Source organism: Triturus cristatus, chromosome 6, assembly GCF_964204655.1.
Source record: "Triturus cristatus chromosome 6, aTriCri1.1, whole genome shotgun sequence".
Taxonomy (NCBI): domain Eukaryota; kingdom Metazoa; phylum Chordata; class Amphibia; order Caudata; family Salamandridae; genus Triturus; species Triturus cristatus.
This window is the reverse complement of record NC_140589.1, coordinates 1,819,612,832-1,819,627,826: the sequence shown is the minus strand read 5'-3', so window position 1 is coordinate 1,819,627,826 and position 14,995 is coordinate 1,819,612,832. Positions and strand designations below refer to the sequence as shown.

The following is a 14,995-nucleotide window of genomic DNA, read 5'->3' as shown; positions in this document are numbered from 1 at the left end:
CAGGACCCAAGGTTGTTTGTCTCCCAGTGCACCCCAGTTATGGTTATCTATTTCTACCCAACGATAATGGCCCATTTTCATTGCTCACATTAGGTTCCATGGCACCTTTGATACACAACTGATTTCAATCATGGGACATTCACTGATATTTTTCAATTCATCCCAATTCATCCTATACTGTGAACACTGTGTTTACACAGAATGTTGTTTCTGCTCGGTCTAAAGAGAAGGACATTCTCTAACAGCTATTTCCAGTGGGCTGCCTAACTTTCTGTCGCAAATACAGTAAACCACAGTATATTTTAAACAGCTTAAATGTTGGTGCTCTAAAGTATATGTTTTCAAACTGATGCGATTAAACCTTCCGTTCAACTCAGCACAAGCCTAGGAGAGAAGAGCGCGGCCTGAACAACACAAAGGGTTCCTTCTAGGCTACTTTAATAAGCAATCACGCAGGTGTGAACACATGCAAATTCGTGGTCACTTCCCAGTCCGCAGGTCAAGGACTAAACACAGAGGCCTGCACTGCGTGATTAAAGGGACATCTCACCCATCCCCCAGCGCCTTGAAACTCATTCTGCTGTAGTTAAATAACCTCTTTAAACGAATCCGGGAAAGTTGCGAGCAAGAGTCAGTTGACTCTTTCCAAAGGCTGTCAAATCGCAGCCGTACTTTTAAACGATCAATGGGCTAACTGAAAACCTGCCTCAAAAGCGCTTTTAAGGAAAATGATGCCTACACAAATTATTTTTACAAATTTCGGTTTTCGTAGAAATCTATAAATCAATGGATAAATATAATTTGCATATGCATTGTTAGTGGAAAGCTTAACAAAGGTCACAAGTAAAAAAGCAAAGTTTTTCTGTAGATTGCGAGATAATTTAACCCACATAGCATTGTCATTTTCAATCTATTCAAACCCAAAGAACTGCAAAATGAGCACAACATATTTCTCTGTAACTTGCTGCTGGTACTGGAATCCTAAGCTAGAGTTATGTTGATTATCAGAGTTTCATTTATCCAATAACAGGCGCTGCCCTAGCCTTGTTTGCTTCCCGAGGCAGTCCTGTATTTCCAATCGCAAAAGCTACACTACAAATTCGAGAATGTAAACAATAAAGCTAGGATTTCATATGCTACTTTTTAACAGCCCAGCATTTATACACCATGGGCCTCATTTATGAAAAGTGACGCATCACTGCGTGAAAACAGTGATGCGTCACTTTTCACTGCGCCTTCCCTGCGACTCCAATGATGCATCATATTTACAGTATGACGCATCATGTCGCAAGTAGTCACAGATACGTCAGTATTTCTGACGTATCTGTAGGCGCAAAAGTGACGTATTGCTGGAGTGTGTCACAAAAGTGACGCAACTCCAGCAATGTGTTCTTTCACATGGGGAAAGCCCCATGTGAAAGGGCCTGCGTCAGTCTTACACCTGCTGTGAGGCAGGCGTAAGATATTGACGCATTTGCACCCTAGAAGTGGCGCAGTGAAATCTCGTAGATTTCACTGCGTCACTTCTACGATGCTTACTTGCGTGGGAACGCCCACCCTGCATACATTATACCTGATGCAGGTATAATGTAGCGCAGGGGTTTACAAAGTGACGCATCTAGGTAGATGCGTCACTTTGTAAATATGGCGCATCATGGCGCATGTTTTACGTCACTGGTGCGTCACAAAAAGTGACGCACCGGTGGCGCAAAAGTGACGCAGGGGCTCATAAATGAGCCCCATATACTCCTTATTTAAGAAATGTAAGCAGGAGAGCCTTGCTATATACAACTCAGTTCCACACACAGGCCAATAATTAAAAATATTTAAAGTCAAACACTTAACAGAGAAAATTCAAATCACCGAAAAAGTGCAGGCACATCCAGCACAGTTCAAATTAGAGACTGTGGGGCAGATTTATGTTCCCTGGTGCATCCCTGCAAATCAGCATGGATGCGCCAGGGAAGATGCGTCATGCAAGTTTGCCCTTGCGCACTGCAGATGCGCCGCATTTACAATGCGGTGCATCGTGGCGCAAGGACAAGCAGATACGTGACGCATCTGCCGGCGTAAGGTTGGCGCAGTGCTGAATTTGCGTCGCAAGCGCGACGCAACTCCAGCACTGTTCCAACCTACCCTATCCCTAACATGGTGAGTCAAGCCTTACGCCTGCTTCAAGCAGGCGCAGGGTTTTGACGCATCAGCGTTAGGAAAGTGACCACTGAGTCACTTTTCAGGGGCGTTCCTGCGACGGAACGCCCCCCCCTGTGTCGAAACGCTCACTTGAAACCTAACGCAGGTTTCACGTGGCGCAGGGCTTTACACCGTGACGCATCTCCATAGATGCGTCACGATGTAAATGGGGCGCAACGTGGCGCAGGGTTTACGCCGCCGCTGCGTCACAAAAGTGACGCAACGGCGGCGTAAAAGGGGCGCAAGTCCCTCATAAATCTGCCCCTGTTTTTTTTTTATATTTACAGATTTGAGATGAGTCTTTGTAGTTTTCTAGGGATGCACTCAATTGTTCCCACAAATGGCTTGCAGTCGATTTTTTTAAATAATTCCAAGTCGCAGGTGAATGTGTTGAAATGCCGCTTCTCACAGGACGAAAATAGAAGATACTTTCTCCATTGCTGGAAAGGGGAGAACATTTCACTTGCTAAGGGAAGAGCTTCCTATGAAACATCCTCTTCCCCCATCCTGTTGATGTGCGAGGTGAGGGCTCCTATTGTCAGGCCAGTGGCTGAGGAAGAGGTGCGAATGGGTGCTCTCCCAGGCACCTCTGAATCACAAAGGGCCCAGACCGAAGCTGACACTCCCACCAGTCGCTTTCATTCCCTTTTACGAGTTAGTACAAAAAACGAACAAATCAGTTTATGGTGTATCACAGTGTAGTGCACCATCATTATTTAATTGCAGGAGAGGATCAAACAGCAATAGCAAAGTATTCTAGGACTCAAAGCAGACCCAAATTGCTTAAAGCAATGTTTATAAAACCACTAACAATGTTCAGATACAAAAAGTTTAAATTCAATAGATCCATGTAAATAAAGTTTCATTTTAATGAGTAGAGAAAAGGTTAATTTGCATTAAAAACATTTGCACAAACCCACAGTATGCATCTTTTCCTTTGAAATGCCTGTCCTTTCTGCTGCTAGTGTGTGTTTCTGGTGAGCAAAGTGTGTTTAAAATGCAAAGTGTGTTTAAGGCTGCAGTACCGTGTCCTGTCTTCAGGGGCAGAGCTGAGCAAAAATATAAACACACTTGATGAAATCCAAGTCCCCACAAGGCAGTTTTTTAAAAAGTTGTAAAATTTGACACAGATGTCCCTGAAGTAATTTTTTTTCATTTACAAGACATTGCCTTGTGGGGACCTGGGTTCAGGTCCCCACAGTGCAATCAAGTCCCCACAGCGTGAGTCTGTTATCACACTCAAGTCCCCACAAGGATAGTAACACAAACCCACACACGCACACGCACACACACACACACACACACACTACAGAACAAATAACTTTAATGTCTCAACTTACTATTGATACCATCCTACAAGTCACTGAAATAGGATGTGTTATGTTGTGTCAGTTTTATAACAATTGCCTTTACAGTTTGTGGTCACATTACAGAATAAGTCTAACAGTATGAAAAACCATTTACAGTGACATGTTTATTGAACTAAACTGAAAGAAACATTTGAAAATATTTTTAACGAAATCAACAAAGATAAATCCAGAAATTCGAAGTGAAGAGGAAGCATTTAGTTGTGGTAATTTGAATTAGCAGTTCAGCTACAACAATTACAGAAGCAATGATGTGTATTCAATACATTGATTCAGTAGCGGTCCAATACTCAATTAGATTTGTAAATATATTGCATACAGATAATAATAGGGTCTTGATTAAATGTTCCTATTAGGCAGGATTTAGTGATTGTTGTCTTCCAAAGACCTGCACTTCACAAAGCGTGAGGTACTCCTTTCTGCCTCGTATAATGACGCTCACATAGCGACCGACCATTCCTCGGCAGTTGAATCTCTGGGTAGTGCCGGCTGCGATACTGGAAATGGTGGCGCACCTGGGGAAGCAATAAACAGACAAAGATGGAAGAACTCATTAAAGTTTGGAGCAATCTGCACTAATGCGCTCTATTTATGTGTCAATTATTCAAGGACATTCCAAGTAAGTATTGACAAAAACAAGACGTTTGGCTCTTGAATTGGTCATGCACAGCAGGGCCGGACACGGGAACCCAAAGCAGCCCTGGCAAATTTTGTCAGACCAACCCCCGTACGGTGCACAGTGAGTGCAGCGAGCGAGCCTGACCAATACAACAATGGTTTGGGGGGATTCGCCCCTCAAGAAATCCGGGCTAAAATGGCAGTCTACAACATCTACAACACAAGTGTTCATTATATATTCCATTGTATTTGCCTTTAAAGCATAGTAAATGATGACCTTACAGTGCACCAGGATACAACAATCTTTACTGGAGCATTTCAATGACTTCTTCAGCATCACCCTCCAACAGAGCCTCTCATGTCAATGAATAATACTCGTGTAAATCAGTGTATGGAAAATATTTCAAAGACAAAGTGTAAAGATGAGGTCCAGTAGCCATGATGTATTTCAAGTAGATTTATTTAGTCTTAGTTACAGGTTATTAAGAACATGTGGAGGAGCCCCACCAGGAGCAGCCTGCCTGCTGCTCCGCCCATACTCCAACTGTCATACTTCACCTCACAGGCACCCAAACATTCCATTCAGTATCACCACACCAACATTCCACGCAGCACATTCACACTTACTGAGCAGCTATGGAGAAAGTAATAGGATAATTACATATACAGGATACTACATATCCTCCTCTCTTATATAACACAAAAATGAAACTGCAAACCTGAATAAGGTTTGAACAAGAAGAACCATAAAAAGAGAAATTATGCTAAAGTACAGAAATGCAAGAAGAAATAAAGCCCAAGCGTGAAAAAGCCAAGATATATATACAATGAAAAAACACAGCAAGCATTGAAAAAAAATGTAAAGAAGATACACAGGGAAAATATACAAGAGAAAATGAAGTAGATGCACTGGATATAAGTACAAGAAAAGATGAAGAAGATGCATAGAAACACATACAGGAAACACATTAAGAAAATATTGACACTGAGAAGATGACTAGATAGATATACAAGTCAGTATATCACACATCCTCCCCCTCTATAAATTCCATAAAATATAGCATATAATATGGCAGAAAAAACAACATGTTAGCTGAATGACAAAATCACACCTATAAATATCACCAACCACACCCACTGGCCAGACAGGCATGAAAGGAGGCGCGACACAGCACGACATGAACTAGCCTTATGAAATGCTTGGTGGACACATGGATAACATAAATGTAATAGGTGACTAAAACCCATACAGCTGCTCCTCACCAAAGGGCAGCAAAACGAACGTGTAGTACAAGGTGACTTATACACTGTCAAACACAACGTGCAACACAGGATGACTTACACACTGTCAAAGAAAATGTATAGCACATGGTGGCTTACACACTGTCAAACAAAACGTGTAGCACATGGTGACTTACACACCGTCAAAGAAAACGTGTAGCACACATGACTCACACACCGTTAAAGATAATGTGGAGCACAGGGTGACTTACACACTGTCCAATCATCCCTCATGTAAGAGTATGAAAGCTAATATGTAGACATGGGACTAGTATCAATCTAGACACCCCTAACAGTTCAGTGACTAAATATCGAGGGACAAAATATCGATTACACAAAAAATCGACACCAAAATATAGAAGGACAGAATATCGACTCCCTATCTACAAACAGGTAAGTAATAAAATATCGATTCCAAAATATAGACTGTCAAAATATAGTTAGCTAAAATATCGAATTTTTTAAATGTATTAAAAATAATATAAAATTAATTAAATATTAAAAACAATTAAATGAAATATACATAATATAATATAAAAAAGCTTAAAATGTAAACATAATATAAGTAATTTAAAAAAGTCGAGATTTTGTTGGATACTGAGAGCGTAAAAATTACTATTCCCACTCCAGTGAGTGCAACAGTAGGGAAAGCGTTGGATAGCGTAGGGGTAAAAATTACTATTCCCACTCCAGTGAGTGCAACAGTAGGGAAAACGTTGGATAGCGTAGGGGGAAAAATTCCTATTCCAACTCCAAACAGTGCAACAGTAGGGAAAGTGTTGGATAGCGTAGAGGTAAAAATTACTAGTCCCACTCCAGAGAGTGCAACAGTAGGGAAAGCGTTGGATAGCGGGAGGGTAACAATTACTATTCCCACTCCAGAGAGTGCAACACTAGGGAAAGTATTGGATAGCGGGAGGGTAACAATTACTATTCCCACTGCAGAGAGTGCAACAGCAGGGAAAGGGTTGGATAGCGTAGGGGTAAAAATGACTATTCCCACTCCAGAGAGTGCAACAGTAGGGAAAGTGTTGGATAGCGGGAGGGTAACAATTACTATTCCCACTCCAGAGAGTGCAACAGTAGGGAAAGCATTGGATAGCGTAGGGGTAATAAATACTATTCCCACTCCAGTGAGTGCAACAGTAGGGAAAGCGTTGGATAGCGTAGGGGTACAAATTACTATTCCCACTCCAAAGAGTGCAACAGTATGGAAAGCGTTGGATAGCGGGAGGATAAAATTAACTATTCCCACTCCAGAGAGTGCAACAGTAGGGAAAGCGTTGGATAGCGCAAATGGAAAAATTACTATTCCCACTCCAGTGAGTGCAACAGTAGGGAGAGCGTTGGATAGCGTAGGGGTAAAAATTACTATTCCCACTCAAGTGAGTGCAACAGTAGGGAAAACGTTGGATAGCGTAGGAGTAAAAATTTCTATTCCCACTCCAAAGAGTGCAACAGTAGGGAAAGCATTGGATAGCAGGAGGGTAAAAATTACTATTCCCACTCCAGTGAGTGCAACAGTAGGGAAAACGTTGGATAGCGTAGGGGTAAAAATTCCTATTCCAACTCCAAACAGTGCAACAGTAGGGAAAGCGTTGGATAGCGTAGAGGTAAAAATTACTAGTCCCACTCCAGAGAGTGCAAAAGTAGGGAAAGTAATGATTTAAATTTAAAATAAGATTACATTAATTATCAATACCAATAAAAAGTTAATTAAAAATAATTACCAATTAATAACAATTAATTACCATTTAAAAATATTAATTATCAATTGATAAAAATGTATTACCAATTAATAATAATTAATGACCAATTACAAATTAATTATCAATTATCAATACACATAAATAAATAAAAAAATATTTACTTTATTACAATTAATTTACTTCCCACCCAATTCCCCTATAAACCCAAAACCCACTCCCAATAATAAAAAATACAATTAACATTATTATCAATTAATCAATTAATAAAAATAATTTTGCAAATAATACAAATTATTTAGCAATTCATACAAATTATTTACCCATTAATACAAATTATTTACCAATTATCAATTAATTATCAATACACATAAATAAAAAATAATTATTTACTTTATTACAATTAATTTACTTCCCACCCAATTCCCCTACAAACCCACAACCCGCTCCTAATAATAACAAATACAATTAACATAATTATCAATTAATCAATTAATATAAATTAATTACCAATTAATAATTAATTATCAATTAATTAATTATCAAAACATATAAATATAAGTAACATTTAATTAACCATAATTAAATTACTTCCCACCCTATTCCCCTATAAACCCACAACCCGCAACGGAATTAAATTACGCAATAATTAAATTACATAACATTCATTTGTTGAAATAAATTAAACATACATTACAAAAATAATACATCATTTTAACACATATACTACCATACATAACACAAAAAAAAATTCGATATTATGGTAATCTATATTTTAAAAATCGATATTATGGTATTCTAGATTTTTAAAGTCTATATTTTGGTAATCGATATTTTGTACTCCAATTTCGATATTCTGACCTATCTATATTTTGATAATTCGAGATTTTGTCCACTCTATATTTTAACTTCGATATTCTGGGCAGTCGAAATTTTGGAATCGATATTTTGAGTGTTTACCTCCCCTGACGTAAGGGTCCGTAATGTAAAATGTAATAATGTAAACGTCAGCGACTTACACCCACTTAGCAATCCCTCACGTTCAGGCATGAAAGGAAAAGTAAAAAACATGGGCGAGAACACACCCATAGAGCAATAAACTTGGACACAGCAGAAAACAAAGCATAGAGAATTGTTCTGTGTGTGAAAACATTGTGCAATGTCCTGAACAGCCAAGCATAAAGAAAAAAAAACATTTAAAATTTGTCTGAAAGACGTCTCCACCACACCACATGCATATCAATAAATCAAACACACAAACAATCAACATACTGAACAAGCAGGATGGGAGAAAAGTACTTGTCCAAAGGTGTAGGAAAGACGAGTAACTTCAACCAGAATGATCCGGAAAGCTTCTCATCGGTAGATGGAGACAAATACCTCCCTATGCTTTTAATCTGCTGTAGAAGCAGATTCCCAGTGACACTTGGATTAGGTGAAGACTGAGAAGAAAGTGAAAAACCATAAAACGCTTTCTCATAGCTGGAAGCAGGATCTACGGATGTAGATCCATTGTCCATAAGTACTGAGATAGAAACAATTTCTTTGCTGGTCCACAGTACTCTGGAGGATTGGAACAGCAAAAGTCAGTATATGTAACTGGCGCACCAAACCTATGCAACATTTTGGCTTGGCGAACATGCTGGACAGAACACAAAGCGCAAATGGATAACGCACAACCTCGAACTAGGCAGCTAGCAGCAAATCTAAGATGGATGAACATAAAAGAAAATGAGACAATCGCGGGTTACCAGCAGTGGCCTTGAGTCTTTTTATGAAGAATTTCTTCATAAAAGCTGGTCGCAACGTCCCTACAACACCGAATGAACCATCCTTGTTCCCTTCGATATGGTACTGGCAGGCAAATTGGTGATAAGTGTAGCCCCGGGTCTTGTGTGCTGGCTGCACAGCGAAGATGGCCGGAGGGTGCCAAATGGCTGGATGCATGTGTGTGCGCCAAACGGCTCTCTGCAGCACATGCTGAAGGGGCGAGAGGGAGACACGGCTACTCGTTACGCAACGCCATGGCTCGTGCTCATGGCGACAGCGAAAAGTTGTGTAGACAAAAAAGACCCCTCCTCACCACGGAAAAGTTGAAGCCTCGTGCACAAAGGTAACAGTTTCTTTTTTAAATCTTTTTTCTTAAAGTTCGCTTCAGGCCAGGCAATAACACATTACACCAAAGACAATAAAAACACATGTGGCCACATCTGCTTACTGGCTCCGTCACAAACCCAAGGCACAAGCAATGACCATGCAGCCTGTAAGACATGGGTCTGTCTCTAGATCGTTGCCCAAAATGGAACGATGAAGTCCAATAGCCAAGATGTATTTCAAGTAGATGTATTCAGTCTTAGTTACAGGTTATTAGGAACAAGTAGAGGAGCCCCACCAGGAGCAACCTGCCTGCTGCTCAGCCCACACTGCAACTGTCACACTTCACCTCACAGGCACCCAAACATTCCATTCAGCATCACCACACCAACATTCCACGCAGCACATTCACACTGACTGAGCAGCTAGGGAGAAAGTAACAGGATAATTACATATACAGGACACTACACAAAGGCAAAAGCAAAGTGTAGGATTCACATGTCCTCCATACTGGTGGGCATTCTTTAAAAGTGGGTCACTGCCAGCATATTACTTCCTCAGACCACTACGCCACTGGCACTGGATCACAGATCCCTGGCCGTTGCAGCGGTCCTGTGGCAGTCCAACCACACAAATCATAAGAAAGCGGGTGGACTGCCAGTCTGGCGGTCTAGTTCAACCTAAGGATGATGTATGGGTCAAACATCTACAATATAGTGATACTTATATTCTCCTTCAGCCATGAAAATCACACAAAGCAGAAACATTATCCAACAGCTCACTAATAGAATGGACAAACTCTCCATCCCACTTGCAATGTAATTTTAATGTCTTTAGGACCCCGAGCAAGACATATTTTGGGGGGACCTGTATGGAACAAATTTGAATTTGATTGCCATTTCTTGAAAATTCATGTCCTCCATGCTAAATTGCCCACTTTGACAATGCTTCAAAACATCTCTGCTCCCTACACCTGTAACAAGACACCCTTGTCTGCTGTATCCAGCTCAGTACCAGCTTTTCACCATGTCACTGGAGAGAAATAATCCACTATCCAGAACCAAAAATATGTAATATACATGTGGGTGGGGGCGAACATAACTCCGTCACGCAGAGCCTAGTTAATTTCTTTTGCCACTGTTTGAAAATACTTGGAGCTGCAATATTTCGAAAGGGGCGTTAAGGGGTATCAGCAGCCAACATGATGTCCGTTCGGAGGCAGGTCTTTGATCACGAACCTTGGAAGCTGTACGGCGGAGCTTTTTGGCGGTGATTGCGGGGTCCTGACAGTTTGGGAGCATTTGTGAACGGAGCCGGGACTGCGAGTACCAGCGGCCCCTCTGCTGACACACATTGGCCGCAGCTGTTGACTCTTCCCGGCCCCTCCCTCCATCGCCTCAGCCCTACATAGCGCCTCACGGCCCCCGCTTCGCAGGTGCCGTTCGGAGGCAGGTCTTTGATCACGAACCTTGGAAGCTGCACGGCGGAGCCTTTTGGCGGTGATTGCGGGGTCCTGACAGTTTGGGAGCATTTGTGAATGGAGCCGGGACTGCGAGTACCAGCGGCCCCTCTGCTGACACACATTGGCCGCAGCTGTTGACTCTTCCCGGCCCCTCCCTCCATCGCCTCAGCCCTACATAGCGCCTCACGGCCCCCGCTTCGCAGGTGCCGTTCGGAGGCAGGTCTTTGATCACGAACCTTGGAAGCTGCACGGCGGAGCCTTTTGGCGGTGATTGCGGGGTCCTGACAGTTTGGGAGCTTTTGTGAACGGAGCCGGGACTGCGAGTACCAGCGGCCTCTCTGCTGACACACATTGGCCGCAGCTGTTGACTCTTCCCGGCCCCTCCCCCCTTTTCTCCACTATAACTGATTTCACAGTCACGCGTACGCGGGACGCGTCCGGGGCGTGTCCCGGGCGAAGCCCGGGCCAAGGGCGGGCCCGTTTAATCCCGTTCAAGCACGGTCAAGACCGGACCGGGCCACCCCTCTGTCATCCCAAATACCCCTTGCCGTACTGGTATCGAGGAGGATTGTAAGTATTGTTATTTTTGTTGCTTGACTAACGTAGTATGGCTGCATCATCAACCAGAAGCAGGACTGCACTAACAGGAACACTGGACAATTTCATTACAAGAGCAAGCTCCGTAATTGATCAGGGGATAATACTAATGGAAAGGAGAGTCTCCCAAGATCTAGCTTTGGCAAAAAGATCCTCCTTGGGTCATATTGCCAATGCTTGCACTCCGGATGCTCTTAGGAGAGAAATGTCAGACAATCGCCCCTCATGCATGGATAATGTACCTTGTAGCATAGATCCACCGCAGCCTCTCTCATCTGAGCAAGCTCTAGACTCTACTCTAGCTTCAACAATGCTAAGCTCACCTGAGAGATTAAGTCTCCCCCAGCTGCGAGGAAGACGTGAGGGAGCGATGCCAAAAAGAAAAATGATTACGGCCCCGAGGGCGGGGGGCAAAAAAGCGAAATTTGCTAAAGGTGATACGGGTAGCCAGATGACAACTAATTCAACCACAACAGCTCCACCCGTAGCTGCTTTAGTTCATGCCCCACCTATACCCTCAGAAACTGGGGTAGTAACTTCTATCAGCAGTGAAACTCCACTAGAGATACATGACACCCCAGTGGAGATAAATACCACTGTAACTGCTCTTTTTAATGCTATTATCAATCCCCTGGAATTGAGATTGTCTCGTATCGAGCAACAGCTTTTGCGGATGGAACAGGTGGCGCTGGATATACAGAGCAAGCTAAAGGTAGACACATCTAATCCATGTCCTGCTCCAGCCGAAAATGGGCGTTCTCAGTCTGACCTAGCTTTAACTTATAACACCACGCCTGTTCCTCCAATAATACCAATAGCAACAAGTCCAACTACTATGCTAACTACACCATTGCGGAGGGGGGATGCCAATGTAGATGAAGGGAAGGGTGGTCAGATGGAGAGCAAGGGTCATCCCCCCAAGGAACGTACCATAGATTTGCCACCTGAATGTAGCCCTTATGTGGCAATTTTGGTTGGAGTCCCTGAGCTTCCAAATTCAACCATAGAACCATACCCTTCTCTCAAAAACAAAGTAATAGATTGGCTTAATAAAAATCGACCACTTCCCCTCCGTATTACTAGTGAAATCCTCATGGTACGTAGAGTATCGTGGGTGGGACATGGCCCTAAAACTAGCAGGGGTGATTGTATCTTAGTAAATTTTAAAGATCCCCGAACTGCTGAATATATCTGCAATTGGAGGTACCAGGAACAGGGAGCATTGATCCAAACTTACCCGTTGTCTCACTTTTACCCACCGACTCGTTGGAATGCTATGGAGAATGGCTGGACATTAGTACAACACAGAGGAGGAGTTAGGTCATTAAGGTCTCCATATGACCATCCGCCAGCACCCCCCAAAATATCAATTCAAAACAGATATAGCTGTTTGGACCAAGTGGATTGACTTGGTCGGGTAATGGGTGATGCCCAAATTCAGAACAATAGCAAAAGTTGGGCTGTCGGTGAGGCTGAGTGCCCGTCAAGAATAGATGGGACATTAACTACTGTTACAGAGAACCACACCCTCACCGCCGAACTCCCCCTTGAACTTCAAGAGGTTATATCTGATGCCAGGCGCCCAGAAGCGCAAGAGGTCATAGAGCCGCACCTATGCGAAAGCACCGCTACAAACAGGAGTGACTGCAACTCCAGGGCAACCACGAACATTGAATCCCTGGTAATCGCGTCCTGGAATGTTGCGGGCCTACATAGCAAAATAGCGAGTGGTGACTGGGGCACGTTTATTGATGGAATGGACATATGTCTATTCCAGGAGACATGGGCGAGAACAGAGGAAAGGAGAATGGGATTTGCGGGTTTTCATATACCTGCACGATGGGGGGGCAAGGGACGACCATCTGGGGGCCTTACCATATGGGTGGCAACTCATCTGGGTTGCACAGCCGAGTCTGTTAGTACTCACTCGGACAATATACAGTGTGTAATCCTGAAATGGCCTAATAGTTTTAAGCTGGCTTCTGTGAATGTCTACTCGAGACCTGTCAGTCTGGCTAGTGAGTCTACTACGGTCGACGAACTATCAAATTTTCTGTATTCCATCCCTACGGATGTGTTCCTACTAGTAGCAGGAGACTTTAACTGTCACTATGAACCCTTACCGGGGATGGATCATGGTGCACTCGCAACTGAGGATGATTACTGGTCCATTCCGCAAATTCAATCTCCACACACTAGGTCTTGGTCCCCTCTAGCGGTCCAAATAACGGCCCTTACACTAAGTCACTCAATTAGGGCTTGTAACGGACGCACCTATTCAGATACACCTTCTAGGTGCACATACAATAAAAAGGGCCACGAATCACGTTTAGACTACATCATGGTTCGGACACAGTTGTGGTCAAAGGTTATCGACCTCGAGGTCATTGTAAGGGATGACAGTGATCATAATCTGTGGAGGCTGGAGCTGGCTTCTCCGGTCACACAACCGAAGGATTTAGGACCCGGAGATGCTCGAGCAGATAGGTTAGTCTTAACGAATGACCGACGCAGGGTCAAGTGGGATAAGGTGGCGGCATCTTCTGAGGACCTGGCAAGATTGTATAATTCAATCTTGCCGTGTTTCATTGAACTAGATGTTTTAATATCCCAACAACCTCCTCCTGATTTCAATATCAACTTGCAGGCCCTGCATACGAACCTTGTTAGTACCTTGTCTGATGTGTTTAATCCAGTAGTAACCAAGAGAAAGAATAGGATTCCTCTCTCATCCTGGTTTAATGATGCTTGTCGCCTGGCAAAAAAAGAGTTGATTCGGGCTGTAAAACATGGCAATGACAAGATCCTTATTGCCGCCAAGAGAACACACTATAAAGCTATGTTGAAGCTGGCCAAACAGGATTGGGACTATGCAAAATGGACCGATCTGTCTTACGCTTTAGAACAGAAAGATGCCCGCAAATTTTGGTCTATAATCAACACAGGAAGCGGGGATCCCAAACCGGCAACTGAACCTAATATAGAGGCTAGCATTTGGGAAGACCACTTTAGAGCCCTGTACGCTATTGAAGTTGATATGGATTCCTATCCGGTCATACCAGCATCGAATGATCCCTATGATTTTATAGAGTTTTCACTTGAGGAAGTTGTTAATGCCATCTCGAAAATTCCATCCAGTAAGGCCCCAGGGCTAGACAAACTGCCGGGAGACCTCTTTAAACATCAAATGGAGATCTGGGGACCATATCTATGCATTTTATTTAATGCAATCTTGAGAGGAATGAATGTGCCCTGCACCTGGTTGGGTGCAGAAATCGTTCCCATTTTCAAGAAGGGTTCCCCTCTGCTACCGGCAAATTATAGGCCCATTAGCCTCATAAATGTCCCGCAAAAATTTTTTGCGCGGCTCATCCTTGAACGACTTGAGGACTGGATGGAGGAGCACGCTATACTGAGCCAATACCAAGCGGGGTTTAGGAGGAACACCTCTACCATGGATCAAATCTTTCGCCTGTTATTACTATTCTGGAAAACAGCAAAGATTGAGGGTGGCAGCCTCTACATGGTATTCGTGGACCTCCGCTCCGCTTTTGATCTAGTACCCCGAGGGAAACTTTGGGGTGTGTTGGCCAGTCTGGGGGTGCCACTACTAATCCTGGCAATACTGATCAAGTTGCATGAGGGCAATTTTGCCCAGGTGCGTCATGGGAAGAATG

General features: G+C 43.2%; 1 protein-coding gene across 1 annotated transcript in view; it reads right to left on the bottom strand.

Moving 5' to 3' along the window:
* Window positions 1-3,912: 3,912 nt before the first annotated feature.
* LOC146822087 (fucolectin-like) overlaps window positions 3,913-14,995 on the bottom strand; it is a 211,553-nt gene continuing 200,470 nt past the window's right edge. The window contains exon 4 of the mRNA XM_085609961.1: window positions 3,913-4,075. Coding sequence (XP_085466087.1) covers window positions 3,913-4,075 — 163 coding nt within the window. The remainder of the gene's footprint in view (window positions 4,076-14,995) is intronic.